This window comes from Cryptosporidium muris, genomic scaffold (genome assembly GCF_000006515.1).
Source record: "Cryptosporidium muris RN66 scf_1106632373461 genomic scaffold, whole genome shotgun sequence".
Classification (NCBI taxonomy): domain Eukaryota; phylum Apicomplexa; class Conoidasida; order Eucoccidiorida; family Cryptosporidiidae; genus Cryptosporidium; species Cryptosporidium muris.
Genome location: NW_002196576.1, coordinates 74,651 through 90,416, shown reverse-complemented (window position 1 = coordinate 90,416; position 15,766 = coordinate 74,651). Strand labels below are relative to the sequence as shown.

Here is a 15,766-nt window from a genome sequence, read left to right as displayed (position 1 = left end):
TATATCACTCAACTACACGAGATAAATCAGTTATTCATCCACAAAACATATACCTTGGTGATACTTCAGAATAATTGTATCACTGTATGCAAGGGAAGTACAATTTGGAAGAAAATCCACCTGCCTTCTATTTTCAGATCGAGACTTTTTATTAATAAATTCCTTATTATGTTTTATATTTATATTACTCTTACCCTTGTCAGTACTATATATATCACTCAGATGCCAATGGTGCTTCGAGGATGAAATCTGGGCTATTTTACTTTTCCTCTCCACTTCTACATCAAATCCTGAAGAACAGTGTGTAAATTGGTTTTTATCATGTTTATCTCTATGTATTGTATCAATAACATACCTCCTTGGTCCATATGAATTTGACAAAGGAATACCTGCATAATTGGAATTGGATATTTCAGGACTAAACGAATAGTTCCCTAATGAAGTCTCTGGATATTGTTGGAGATTATTCTGATTCTTTACTAGATTTGACCTTAATTTTGCACTGTTGCATTTAGTAGTACATTGGCAATTGCACACACAGCAATTTAACTGTTGAAAGTGCTCCTCAACGACCATTCTACGATCATTTGTTGTTTGAAATCTTTTATTTTTGGATTTTCTTCTAAATATGTGCCTCCCAACTAAGAAGAATGCGCGATAAGGGTATATACAGCACATTAAACATGGAATTAAACATCCAAAAATTGGATTCACATCTCTTAGATCACTTTCTTCATCATCATCATCAGTGGTATTTCTTCTGTTTGGGAAAGTTGCCGCATTCGTGATTTCTTGCTTCTCCTTACGTCTAGGCATCTAAAGATTTAAGTTTGCAAATACTCAGAATTTAAAAAGATCGTTATTTGATTGAATAGTATAAATTAGCTATTCAAAATATTATGTAATCTTTTCAAAATACAGTCGTAATGAAGTATTGTTAAGTCTAGTACATCTATCTACCTTATCCTAACAAATACAACACCAAATTTCCGGAAATTTGAAACCACACCTTATAGTACTTAGGCCCGCTACTAGTTTAACTTAAAATGAGCAAATAAGGTAAGAATGCAACACCTTGTCATAAATTTAATAAGGGAACTCAAATCCTATTCATCATTGTCATCAACATAAGCTCGTTCAGATATCTCCATGTCACTTAAGCTAACTTCTCGTGTTTTAAAAGTTTTACTTAATCCAGGTACCATCCACTTTTTTGATTTCTCAATTTCCATTGCTCTCTGAATAGCCATGTTCTTTTCCATCTGATATATAGCTTTGCAATCAATACTTGAGAATTCCTTTAATTGTATAAGAAAGTCTCTCACTAATGTTTGAAATTCCGCAATGGTATTATTATGGACAGAGTTAAATAGCTCTAGCACAAATGTCTCTACTTGTTCTTTTTGTACAGTTATAAAGGATTTGAGCAGTAAATCTACCATATATTCCATTATAACAACTTTCGATAATAAACAAGTTCCTCCACAGGTTACACAGTTGTTTGAATTACCATTATTCGATATGAGTGAAAATTCCACTATTTTAACCAACTGGTGTAGAATTAGTGTCTGATAATGAAAACCACTTGTGTGTAAAGTGTCAGTTAGGACACTTAAAACTTCACGATTCAATGATCGATAAAATCCATGACAGAAATCATTGAAAACTTTCTCTTCACCATTATGAGAACTTTGAATTAAGTTTCCAATGAATTTGTTCAATATTGTCAAGCCTTTTTCTGCCATGTTTGGTTGCTCATGACGAATAGCCCAAATAATACTTTCTATATACAATGTCAAAATATTTGTTGGTAACCTCAGAAGTTGAACAAAGCAGAATTCATTACAGTTGGCAAGAAACTGATAAAAATATTCCCTATGATCAGGGTATGTATGGAAATTATCTTTAATCATTGATAAAGTACATTCAAATATATAAAATATTATGGAGTTAAATAAATCAATATTTGATTCAATGATTTCGCTTAAGCACATTATAACATTAGCAGCTAAATTCAGCACTTGAGCTTCCCTAGCATCAGAATAAATTCCACAATTCTTGTATTCCTCCAATATTGGAATTACTAGTGGTCCAATTACATAGTGACATAGTTCAGTACCTGTAATATTACTATACTTCACGATATTTAAATCTTTACAATGATTTATATCAAGAGCTTCACTATGTTTTATATCTTTATTCTTTTTTGGTGAAATGCATGTAATATATGAATTAACTAATTTTATTATTTCTTTTTTGGAATTTCGCAACTGCTTAATATTTACATATGCAATTATTGAAATCCCTTTGAGCTGAATTTCTTCCAATATATAAGAAGAGTATATATTGTAGATATCCATAATAGAATGGCTCCTTTCAGTTAAAACTCTTGAAAATCCAATGCCACTACTTGAAGCAATCATTTCCATTATTCTAACAATTGTTATTACTCGCTGAGATACTTCAAGAGAACAAAAAGATCCAATCATTTCTTGATTTTCAAAATTTGCTTGTTTCAAATTAGCTAGTTTTACCATGATATCATTCCAATACACATTGTCAAATACTTTTAGTAGTTCAGTAATGTATAAATATTGTTCATTAATATCCTTTAATAATGATATACATAAAGATATCCCATTAATCAAGATCAGCATCTGTTTCTCATTTAAATGGTGCATTAATTCCTGTGTATAGTTTATCATGTACTTTAAAAAACGAAATTCAGTTGACTCTGAGCCTGAAGAGTTTACTGAAATAAAGCTAGATGAGCCTGCAGTATTATCAATAAAATTATTGATAGACATGGATTTCTTACACTTCATACATATTTTTAAAAAGGCTTCACAAGCCATATCTTTAACTCCTGGAAATGTTTCATGCATAAATTCAAAAAGCTTATTTACAACTGTCTGAAGGAATTTCCAATGATCCTTTAGAAAACTAGGATATTGCCCTACAACGTACATGACACAGCTTGCAACTGCTGCTTTGTTTGCCTTACCACGTTTTCTTTCACATAGCATCAATAACGACTTTATTACCTCAATTATTAATCTCCTTTCACTATTCTTATTCAAACTACCACTAATACTTCCCACTGCCCAACATAGACGGTTTAATTTTATAGGGTTCCATTGGCTACCTGTAGGACTATTACAAACACACGAAATTCCACAATGAATACAAACAACATCAAATTCCTCTTGTAAAGTATCTAAAATGATCTTCTCCATATACTGCTGTCCAAGATTACTAAGATAGATCAAAATTTCGCGCAATATTTTGTATAAAGAAATTTCATCTGTATCAGGTATATTCTCTCTTGAAACCTCACCAGTCTCAGCATCAATTGCAATGTAGACCTCTTGTGGTTTCGCCATTCTGCAAATAATCATCTTTCTAACACTACAAAGTAGTCCTTGGTAGTGCACTAATCTTGGACTGTATTCCTCTGGATTATCAAATGGGCTATTAGTAGTAGATGGAATTTTATCACTAATGTTAGTGGATTCTTTAAGGAGTAGTAATGGTTGATTAACTAGGTTGTCAAAGTTTTGATCCAAATTGTTAGCACTATATTCATTTCTACTTCTAAATACATCCAAAATTTCAAAGACCAATTGTTTTGTGAAGTGAAGCCAGAAATCGCTACATATTTTAAATATTTCATCATTTTGAATATAGCTTATGCTAACCATGTGATCTAGTGCGAAGTCCAAAGCTTGAATGGTATCTGGTAATTTCTCACAAATTCTCACCCTATGTGTTTTAATGAAGCTAGATAGCAGTAAAGTAATATTTTTGTAATATTTCTCATAGTATAATTTAATAGCAGTTGTAATATCTCTTCTAGTTTCATACTCTACATATTCTTTAGGTACTTCTTTAATGTGATTTACTATACTCAACCAGATACGTATCATTTGATCATCCATGTACTTTACCTTGTCTATATTGGATGTATTATTATCATCCCAATTTAAATTTGCTATCTCTGTTAAACATCTAATTGTTTCTAATCTATAGGACGAATTTCCCCAAAAGTGATCTAGAAGTAGCTGAAGCAAATTATACCTTACATTATCATTTGATATATTTATGCCGAGTTGGGGCCTTAAATCACACTCTAAAATATAACTCAATGGGATCCACTTCAGATAATGGCATAAACACTCCAAAGAAGATAGAACCAAACTAGATCTTAGATTTTGAGGATTTTCAATGTATGAGACTAGTACAAATAAGATTAAAGAAAATATTTGAGGAAATTGCTGATTCAAAATAGTCATTAAATGGCTGACCTTTTTAGATATCATTTGATCCTCACCAAAATCAAAAACCTCTTCGCTCAATAATCTTAGCAACTTCATTGTATTTTCACATATGTATTGATTTGTCCTAGCGGCATTACATATATCTCCAATAAAGCTTTCCCAATTATCAGGCCACTCTTGTTTAACAATCATAATTAGCGTCTCATTTGTTTTGTTCAAAAAATACTTGTTTTCATTCAGAATATTCTCATCTTGGCATAATTCAATGCATAGTTCCGTGATATATTGCTTAATTCCCATCTTTTGCTCATTGGGTAAGATTTTCCATTGGTACTGAATACACTTCTCCAATATGCTTAAGCCAAAAAATTTAGTATTGTAGTCCCTACTTAATTGTAATATATTACCTACAATACGCCAAGACTCGGTTTTTTGCCTTAGTTCGCTTAGTATCTTGTCAGCTAATACTCTATCTCCCAATCGAGTTCCATACATGATACCAACTAGTTCATCAAGCATCTGGACTTTTTGAAGATCATATGGTTTTGTTACATCTAATAACTCTGAAATATCCATCTCTTTTTTGGAAAGTTGCAATATTGATTCAAAATAATTACTTCTCAAGTACTACACTTTTGTCAACTACATAAACATCAATAACTGTATAATACTTCCTCCAGCACAATCCTGAACTAAAATCCCTAGGTACAGATTTCAAAGGGTCTCTTTATTTAGTAATATGGTCTTAGAATATTGTCAAATCAAGAGTCAAATAATGTATCTTATACAAGTCGGTAGCACCTTGTAGAGTAGTCAATTTCTGCAACCCCTCTCCCCCTTAGCAACAACTGCCTACTACCCGCTCTTTTTATGACAGCTAATAAGGTCAAATTGTCAAAAATTCAGAAAAATGAGTTAGTAAACGGGGCTCATTAAATAGTTTATTTTTCTTAGTTATTCGTATTAGATGGCAAATATTAATATATTATGTGGCAATATACCATTTATTGTTGGATCTTACTACTGGTCCATTAGTAATTCTAATTACAGTGAAGCCAAAGTTGATGACCCATATGCATATGAAATATGTAAATCATCATATAAACTAGATGGAAAACCGAAATCTATAGCTGTATTTGATTGTAATTACAATATTAGTCAGATGAATGAACTTACCACCTTGTATAACTCAAGCTCTTGCTTGAAAAGTCAGATACCTTATACAAACTCACTTTCTGGGAGCGATATAGTAAGAAATTTACAAAACGTACTTTGGGATAACGAAGTTTCTATGATTAACCAAATATGTAAGAGAAGTACGAGTTCTATATTCTCCCGAAATATATTTGAGAGTATATTTGCAAATAAAAATATATACAAGCTTGAGCTAAAGTACAAAGCTAATGACAGTAATAGCGTCAAAACTATTGATTCAGAGAATGCTTTAGAACAAACTATTAATAATTATTATCTTTCAGATATAAACAATGCTGACAATATAAGTTATAATCCCAGTACTCTTAAAGATATTATTCGACATGAACTTGAAAGTTCTGACTCAACTCGATATATCCACTTAATTAATGAATTAAATGACTTATATGGGCACATTTCAACTGATATTCTGGAATATATTACTGATGAAGTACCAAATGTACCGAAGTTCTCTATGACTTTTCTTAGAAGTTGTAGAGACATAGTTAAACACTCAACTCATTCTTTAATTTGGGGTATGGTAACAGCAAAGGGCCTACTAGATCATTGTTCTTATATAGACAGTATTTGGCTCTCTAATTTTAAATATCTGGAGTCAATTTGTTCTGATAATCAGTTTTTTAACAATCCATATATCCTTTCAGCTATTGTTTATGATCAGTTGACTTTTCCAATTAGATCAATATCTGCCTACAACAATATTAATTCAAAGTTTATTGATTCATATTATCATCCATTTAGGAATTTGTATTTACAACCTATTCTGCCTATATTAGCTACACAAGAGTTAAATTCTAGAAAAAATCTAAGCTTTGTATACGAGAAGTCTTTAGCACCAGGGACACTTATTAACTTTTGTGAATGGGGTGATTTGAGACAACCAACTTCTTTGATTCAGTGGTCAATTTTTCGTGGAGTTGAGCCAGATCAAAAACTTATGAGATTAATTGAGAGTATATTATCATGTAGTATTACATCTAGAAAATTAGTTTATCCTTCAAAACTGAAGCTTCCATTTATAAATAAGATATATTCACCTTTTTTTAGTTCTATCAGTACAATGCACAGTCTTAAAAATTTTGGTGTACTTCAAAACATCATTAACCTAGCTGTTAAGTGCAAAGAAGATACTAAATCATTAAGTTTGCTTCAATACCACTTCTCACTTGAGAAGGATGAGATATACAATGTTGTCAATAATATAATGCAATGGAGTGAATAAGTTCAATTCTTTAAAGAGATATCAACAAATTGAATTGTTGATTAATTATTTAACTAAAGAGATTAATTTAATTGACAAGTTTTATTGCTTATTAAAGGGTATACTCACTCCATATAGTTGTATTTCATTGTTATTATAATAAATAAGTGTGTTATACTTCAAACTGTAGTAAATATTGGAGTTTTTATTGGTAATAACTTGGGACTTAATGTTAGTTTCTTCATTCTTTATATCTTCAACATTTTCACTAATTAGTATATAGTCAATTGACTCTGTTTTGGTTATATTAATACAAAATAAGCAATTATTACTACATAGAATATAGATCCAGTGCAAACTTGGGTGTAAAGCAATAGATCTTATGAAAATCCCATCATTCCCCTTATCTGCTATATTATATAAGTTATTTATTTTCCCACTGCAGATATTAAGAATGGAAATTTCATAACTTGTACATAATATTATAATGTCGCTAGTATTGGTTATTTTTTTTTTGTTATTGAGTACTTCAGGATAGCCTTCTTCAGCTAGTTTGAATAGTAAATATGGCTTGTCAATTATATTACAATAAATTATTGAACTATTATTTAATGGATAGGTAGCAATGCATTCACAATTCCTTGTATCCCAGACATTTATTGTGCCATCCGAGTAGCCACTTATAATTAGAGCTTCGGTGCTATTATAGACTGCAGTGTTAACGAAAGAGCTATTATTAATATGTTTAAAGTATTTTAACATTCTTCTAGATCTTAATCCATGGATTCTAACACTTCCATCATAAGATCCAGATAAAATACAACTTCCATCCTTGTTAAATGTCATGCATGTCACAGGTTTATCATGAATATTCTGTAAGCAGTATATTAAATTTTTAAAATTATCCCAGAGTTTTAATTCGCAATTTTCACTAGAAGATGCTATTAAGAAGCTTGGACTCTCTTCTACGCCATAATTGCTTATCTTAAGTTCAGCATAAACATCACTTCTATATATAGAGGAACACACTGAAATAATACTACACTTATCACTTTTATAACTGAAAAAAAAGTCATCTGTATCAATTTTCTTACTTAATTCGTCACTTATCCAACTCCATATGCATATGAAACCCAGTGATGTACCAATTATTATATTGGACTCATCTGGTGAAAAGGTAACACAATTAATTCTTCCGAATTCTTTTGTACTAAAATTTATATTCTCAAATTTATCAATTGCGCATATAATGCTTCTAGGATTATTATCTGTCTCTTGAAATAAATTTGCATTCAATTTCCTATTGTTAAAATCTTGAGAGGAAGTTTTGGTTTCACCAATATCAAATGCATTGATAGTACCGTCGTAGTTTATATTTCCAAGTGTTCTGTATCTTTCACTTTCTGCTTTAATAGCTATTCCAATAATTTCAAGCAACTTGGATGGTTTAATTTCATCAATAAAGTTGCATATCATGTCTGCTACTTTTAAGCGTGATAGTGTTCTACTATTACTTTCCATATAATTAGATCTTGCAAGTTTAGCAATTACTTGATAACTCTTACTTTGTTCAATTTCATTACTTCCAGTTTCAATTACACAGATAGCCTTATTAGTCAACTCTAATAGCATGTTATACTTTGAAGGATGAGAAACTTTCATATTAAATATACAGGGCTTTGTATTTTTTAATAAGAATTTGGCTGCATAGGGTTCCATATTTTCTAGTAGCTCCGTAATAATGTGTTCATAACAATTAACTAACATATCTACTGGTAAGTTTACAATTTTAGTGAGTGAAAAGAAGTGATCCCAGTCTCCAGAAGTTATTTTTTCATGTATAAGTTTAACACTGTTAACTCCATTCAAATAAATTCCACTTTCTTGCTGCAAGACATGAAAGGATTTTTCCAAACCATTTTCAGCCAAAAATTGCAGTATGACTCTAATAATGCTGTTGTTTGACACTTCAGAATATTCCATCAGATCTAGATAAGTTCTAGTACTCAGGTCACTTTAGGGTCTCCCAGCTGGCAATTGCGGGAAATATCTAAGGAAAAGATCAAAAAACTTTCACTAGTGGATTATTAACAGTGTGCACATATTTCACACTAATACTTCTGAATCCTGATAATTGGTATCTTAATCTACCTATAACTAAGAATAGATATTGATTCATAATTTTACAAGTGGACTTGAGAGTCAATAATGACTATAAATACTCTTTATGAGGTTTAAAACTTATGACTAAATACGTAACTAATCATTCTAATTAAACTTGGAAAGAAGATGAATTTATATGCAAAATAAAATATGTGTTTAAAGATTCAAGGTATAAAGAAGAAAAGTATTCATAATATTGAGTTTTAGCTGACTTGCATTTAAGACAAATTTGAACGGGATCTCTACTAAGAAAGTTTCGCTAATTTAAAGTATTTGATATTCTCGATAGTTCATATTTTTAAAAATGAAATCTGACTTTTTTTTATAAGAAACCCGATCTCTTGTAAAACCTTGTAAATAAAACCATTCATAAGTAGCTAGAACTCCAATATTAACTAGTTACAGAGTTGTACAAATTCATGTTTCTACAACTATTAAATAATCAACGAATATTAGGTTTAACTTTATTTAAAATTAGTTTTCCGTTAACATATATAAACACTTATTAATATTTTCAATTATAGAATGAAACTTTTGTAAATATATTTACGAATCCAATCAAATACGTGCTATAAAACTCGTATTAAAAGTGTGATGAATTCAAGATCATTAATAGAAGTATAATTGAACTATTATTTTTTTATAATAAAAATTTATTCAAACTAGAATTATAACTACTCACCTTTTGTTATTAGGTAAGTTATATAAATCTAGCAACACTACTTTTTCCCCTTATAGGAACAAATATAAATTGATTGATCTGATAAAATTCAAATTTTATGGTGGCAGCACTCACTTTAATTCTAAAATCTATTAATTATTTTCATAATCTAAGTAGGTCTTCTATTTGGTTACCTATAAACTTTTTTATTTTTTATTTTCTACTCTAATACTACTAATATTGATAGTTTGTATCTTAAATAGATTAGTTTTCATTTAAAAATAGCTAAAATCAATTACAATTACCGGTATAGGGTTTGAGCTATCAAGATAATTTGCATAAGAAAGTTAGTTGTAGAAAGAATTAGTTTGGAATTAGTTAGTTTGAAGTTGAAAATAGTGTGAAAAAGTCCTAACTTCTTAGCTACTAGTTTTGTGATTCTATCGTAAAATTACCAGCTATGAATTATCTGGATTACAATATTTGTTAGTGGTAACCTAGAAATAATTTAAAATCAATGAGTATACTAAGAGGTATTCCCTTTCACAAAAATTGGGATTTAATAAGAAAATAGAATATGAGATATTAATGATCACATTATTAAAATTAAGACTGAATTTGCTTTTTTTTTTTTTTGCTCATTAAGATATATAGATTCATTACAGATATGTCCTTATTACAAACTAGTTATATTAGTACTGTTATCCTATAACTTTTTTAGTATAATGTATATAATTTGCAAAAGGAGATCAAAACTACATGTCAGTAAGCAAATAGTTAAAATTTATAGTTACTAGAAAATATTTAAAAGATGGATCTTTACATATTGTAAAAATCTTTAATCCAAAAGATACACCCTACATAGTACTGATAAATATTAATTTTTTAACTCATAATTTTCAGAGGCTTTGCTTATTTAAAGTTAAAGTGACTTGCAACGGCTCATTTTCTACTAGTATTTCTAGATAAATCTGTACTTGAAATAAGCTGGAGTGTTTAATATATATGTATCTAAAATTTTCACCATAAAATATGATACTCTTTCGAAAAACTCGATTTTTTAAATGTTAGCAAGCTAAAAATTATCCTGCTAAGCTACTTATTGAAAGTAATATTGGAAATATTCCATGGGTCATTTACCAATAAAGGATATTTAATATTAAACCTTTTACCATTCTACTGTTTTCATTTTATAAAAGTCCAATATATTTTACATTATATAACTTTGTATCTATAACTTCTTTTATTCAACCTATTTGGCTTGAGATCCCAATACAACCTATAACTTTACACTAGTAATTTGGAAAATTTTACAAACCTTTAGTTTATGAGAGTACTATTTGTTTGTTAACTGATTATCTCTTTTATATATATAGAGTAATTTCATAAACCTCATTAAGGGTATTACTTAAGATCTTTGTCCATTGTTTGATTTTGTGCAAGCCCTAGATCTCTTTGTATATCTTGAGCTAGATATGGGGAAATTTCACCTAAAAGTAGTTCAAGTACCTATTCTCTAAAGTCCCAGTTTAAAGTTGACTAGTACTTTCAATATTCTCATTATCAATTTATTTAGGCACAATAATCTATCTATCGAGCCACACTAACATTTGATATCTAATTTGATCAGTAGGAATAATTAAGGCTTAGTGCAAGCTAAAAAAACCTTAAAATAAAATTTCTATATGTATACTAGTGTATATGTATTAATAAAGTGTTCTCTTTAGATATAGTTAAATTTTAACTTCCTATTAGAAAAAAAATCAAATTTTCTCTAATGAATAAATATCGTTATATATTAGCAAACTAAGTTGGTTATCTTCAAATTACAGAAGGCCTTTAGTCTCGGTAAAGTTTAAGTTATAAATCTTCTCCAAATATATTTATATCCTTTAGTTGTATGCACTTTTCTAAAAAAAAGACAATTTGCAATGTAAGACTTAGTGAGATGACTTTACTGAAACTTAGTAATATTTCTATGCAAAAGACAGAACTTATACTTTCCCTATTTAAAGTAATTCAAAATTTAGGTATTCTATAAGTCGAATTAAATGAGTTTAAATAACTTTTACAAATCAAAGTAATAAAGACTTATCATACCACTTAACTAATACAATATCTCTTTTAAAAAAAATTAGTAAGGGTAATATATTCATTTTCCTACTAAGGCAGGTACATTTTTATATCTCTATATATTCTGCAGAATAAACAAACAAAGAGATTCCTCAAAAAATATATTGTCAATTATAGTACCGAAAAAATAATCAGGAGATTTAACGACCTTTTCCAAGTATATAGTTGAGTATATACATCTAAGGAATAAAACATAGTTTGGTATTTTATTGGCTCTAAGATAGCTCACTTACTGCAACAAATCTACGCCGCTCTCAATACTCGGGTGAGTCATTAATATAAACTGAACAGCAGGATAGTACAGAGTAATTTTAAGGAATACTATTTACTAAGGAGATAACATACCTTGTGACCAGAGAAAACTTCAAAGCAAAATAACTTGTATAATGGAGTTGTATAGAAATTGAAGCTGAAGAAGAAAAGTGTGGGAAGTGACAACTTAGATTACTATATATTCATGCAATAATTACCTTTTACTATCGTCAGTTATATTTGGTACTAATTTTTGGCAAAAAGATTTCATTGAAAATAACAAGCCATTTAAAAGACGAATTTGCCTGTAGTACTTTCTACTTAGTTTTTTTTCTTCAGAATATGGACTTTGATTTATTAATGAAGATTTGAGTAGCATATTTCTGGAAAGATAATATTAATGAATTATTTTGCCATGATAGAGACTTGTTCTTTTAAACAAACACTAATATTCGTTTTTTAAAAAAGTTATTATAATGCATACCTCCATGAGTTTGAATTAATAGCCTCACAAACATTTATGTGGAATACACAGATTTGCCTATGGAAAATGGTCAAACTATATATACTTGTATTTCTCACGTCATTTTCTACAATTAGAGCCATTGAAAATGTAGTTTGTAAAAGGAAGGGAATTTAAGGTAGAAATAAAGCAATATATAATGGGCGGCTATTACCTTCAAGTTTGGAAACATTAACTCTTTAAAATTCCCACTCAAATAAATTCTAAAGTTGCCAGTAATTAATTAACTAGCCGAATAATATGTATTAATCTTCTGAATTTAGCAATATATTTAAGTGATCGAACTGCTTATCTATCATCTTGGAAACCTGATTATTACTAATTACCAATATGACAATACCAATTTCAGCATCACCGATCTTCATTCCAGATTACACTATTAATATCCTTAAAGAGATATCCGAAGAATACACTGGTAATACATTCTTTAGTGGGTTGATACTATTGCCAACAATACACGAAGGACAGGAGGACCAATATGAAAGTTACCACGAAGATATCAACGACACAAATATTTTGGAGAGAAACTATAGCTTAAATAACATAAGTAGTACAAAGAAGTATACTAATGAATTTTCAACTGTTATGAAATTTTTTGAGAAAGTCTTAAAATCTGAGGATAACATTAGAACTACAATTAGGGAAGTGGATACTCAAAAGATGGAATTTATTAAGAATATAGGAAGTCTTAAGAAGATATGTAACCATTCTTTAGATATATTAAGACAATCTGAAAGTCAAATGGAAATTATTGAAGAATATGTTTACCCATATCAACAATATAATGTCCTAGTTCACAAACTACAGAATGGTAAATTATCTAATAATATTTTTGAGATGAACCAAAACTTCGAAATTGTTGATCATTCGACTAATTTCTTCCAAGTTAATAGTGACCTTTTGAATGCTAATTATTATTTCGATAACTTTAAGAAAATCAGACTAAAGTTATGTTTACACATAGTGTCTCTTCTTTCAAACACCTTAAATAGTGCAAATCAAAAGACAGATTTTTATAGATCACTTGAGACTAAAACAGAAAATTCTGAAATTTCCAATGATTCTGATTTAGAGCATAACATAAGCATGGGTGTAAATGCATCTAAGATGCAAAAGAATGTACGAAATGAAGAAAATATGTTGCTATATTATATACAACTGAAAAGTATTGGAAAGACATTTAATGAATACATTAGTTTACTAGTTAATAGATTTAATGCAACTCACCAGAATGAATCATATAAAAGTTGTTTGTATCAACTAGAGACAATCTATATCAATTATAGAATGAATGATGATGTATTTGGGATAATGGCTTTTAAGAAATATCGAATTGAAGATAGTATGAGCAGGACAAAACCTAATTCAAGTTTTAGCCCACATATAAAAAATTTCACAAGGCTTGCATTGAATTATTGTAAGTATGAGTGGCTGGTATTCAATTCTTTTTTTGGATACGAAGTACAGCATAATTCAGTCAACACCAATGACAAATGTGCAGAAAGCAACAAAAATAAAAATATCTATTCAACTACTTTAGCTATGTCTAGCTACGATACATGCAACGAGTTTGAAATGAATAGATTAAGTTTCGCATCTTTAATGAGTGGATTTGGAGCTGAATACTATGACAAATTAAATTATTTTATTCAACAATTACATGATGATCTAAAATCACTAAGAGAATGTATTCTCTATCTATCACGTGATATAGCTGGATTGGCAAGTGAATTCCACAGTAACTTGCTAATCCCAGACGCCTACTTATCTTCATTTCTATATTATGTAGCTAAATTACAAAATTTACTTGTTGAAAAATTATTAAGCTCTTTAAACAATTACGTTCAAGCAAATATTGAAGATTATGAAATAAAAGATGTAGAGTTAAATTATCCGAATATACTGTTAAATAACAAAGACAGGGGGATACAAAGTTATATGTATGGAAATTCGATGGGAATTCAAAGTAGAGTTACGAAAGATTCAGCATTTACTGAATATAATACTTGCTTAGATAAAGCACTAGAGGAAGAAAATATTTTTTCAACATTTGAAAGTGTTAGAATATCAAAATGTGAGGATAATGAAATACTAACTCATGTCTCTTTTCCACCAAATACAATTAGATTGCAAACAAACAGTGATTCCGGCGATACTGCTGAAGATGAATATTCTGAAAAAAGTCATCTTGAACAAAATTTAACTTATAAAGTTTCTTATGTAAAGGATAATGGGAAAAATAATCAAATTGAAAGTAATTTACCCGGTCAACAAGGCCAAGTGAATATTGATAATAATGTAATTTGTCTAAAAAATTATTGTTATGGGGTTGTCAATAACTCATTTATTGCACTTTCGTATATATACAATGTTACTCCCTATCCTATATACACTCACATCAGTAGCTTAATTGTTGAGAAGTGCTGCAATAAGCTTATTCAAGCTCATCATTACATTGCAAATAAGTATCAGCACAACAAAATTGATAAATTATATCATGGCCACTTATTTATAATAAGAAATTTGCTTTATTTAATGTCTAAGTTGATTTTTATTGATCGACAGGATTTAAATCAATATAATTTATTGCACTGCAATTTTAAATATTCCAATAATGCGATTTTAAGTAGTTCAGATACACGCAGAACATCCCTAGATGGGTCAGAAACAAATAGTAATTCCAAATATACATATAAATATAAAAGCACAACTTATGATGCCCTAAAAATTACTGATACAATTTTGAATCGTTATATTGATGAACTAATTAATGGAATCTGCTCATTTATATGCTTGCCACTTACGAAGATTGTTTTGCAAGTACACCCAGAAATACAACAGGATGATATTAAAGAGTTACAATGCACAGATATAACCTATATCAAAGATTCAATTGCAAATTTCTGGGACAATTTAAAAGTACATATAAATTCTTATATCTTAGTATATCTCGATCTTTATTTAACAATTGACTTTTCTTCACCTGAATCAAGCATAGATGATCCTCAAGTACTTGAAGATTTGGTAGGAAAAAGTCAACATATTCACAACACTAATCTATCTGATATTCTAGACAAAGACCTACTTTCATTAGATCAACTTTTTAAATCACAATCAATATCCAATTCAATATATTCATCTATTAAAAATATAATTATTGAAAGTGTTCTTTTCGAATTTGATCATATACTTTCTTCAAGAATAGGTTTACCAAAAGAAGTGATTGAGAGAGAACTTGGTTGGGATTTAGACCAAATTCTCGGATTTTTGAAAGATGTTGATTTAGAAATGAATAGAACTAGATAGAATTATTTTGATTCTTTTAATTTTATAACTTAAAT

The 15,766-nt window shown here is 29.3% G+C and overlaps 5 protein-coding genes across 5 annotated transcripts, besides 3 other annotated features; 2 read left to right on the top strand and 3 right to left on the bottom strand.

The window, feature by feature from the left end:
- Positions 1-30: 30 nt before the first annotated feature.
- Positions 31-816, bottom strand: CMU_000340 (uncharacterized protein; the record flags this gene model as incomplete). Its single annotated transcript, XM_002141477.1, has 1 exon — positions 31-816. The coding sequence occupies one exon, from the start codon at positions 814-816 to the stop codon at positions 31-33; it is 786 nt and encodes a 261-aa protein (XP_002141513.1).
- Positions 146-187: a sequence feature (AT_rich).
- A 290-nt stretch (positions 817-1,106) lies between the features above and the next one.
- On the bottom strand, positions 1,107-4,853 carry CMU_000330 (importin-beta N-terminal domain-containing protein; the record flags this gene model as incomplete). The annotated part of the gene is made up of 1 exon (XM_002141476.1): positions 1,107-4,853. One exon carries the CDS (start codon positions 4,851-4,853, stop codon positions 1,107-1,109), a length of 3,747 nt encoding a protein of 1,248 aa, XP_002141512.1.
- Positions 4,854-5,244: 391 nt separating this feature from the next.
- CMU_000320 (uncharacterized protein) lies at positions 5,245-6,714 on the top strand (the record flags this gene model as incomplete). Its single annotated transcript, XM_002141475.1, has 1 exon — positions 5,245-6,714. One exon carries the CDS (start codon positions 5,245-5,247, stop codon positions 6,712-6,714), a length of 1,470 nt encoding a protein of 489 aa, XP_002141511.1.
- Positions 6,715-6,795: 81 nt separating this feature from the next.
- CMU_000310 (uncharacterized protein) lies at positions 6,796-8,676 on the bottom strand (the record flags this gene model as incomplete). Its single annotated transcript, XM_002141474.1, has 1 exon — positions 6,796-8,676. One exon carries the CDS (start codon positions 8,674-8,676, stop codon positions 6,796-6,798), a length of 1,881 nt encoding a protein of 626 aa, XP_002141510.1.
- Positions 7,577-7,598: a sequence feature (AT_rich).
- An 810-nt stretch (positions 8,677-9,486) lies between the features above and the next one.
- Positions 9,487-9,514: a sequence feature (AT_rich).
- A 3,241-nt stretch (positions 9,515-12,755) lies between these two features.
- On the top strand, positions 12,756-15,731 carry CMU_000300 (uncharacterized protein; the record flags this gene model as incomplete). The annotated part of the gene is made up of 1 exon (XM_002141473.1): positions 12,756-15,731. The coding sequence occupies one exon, from the start codon at positions 12,756-12,758 to the stop codon at positions 15,729-15,731; it is 2,976 nt and encodes a 991-aa protein (XP_002141509.1).
- Positions 15,732-15,766: the final 35 nt, after the last annotated feature.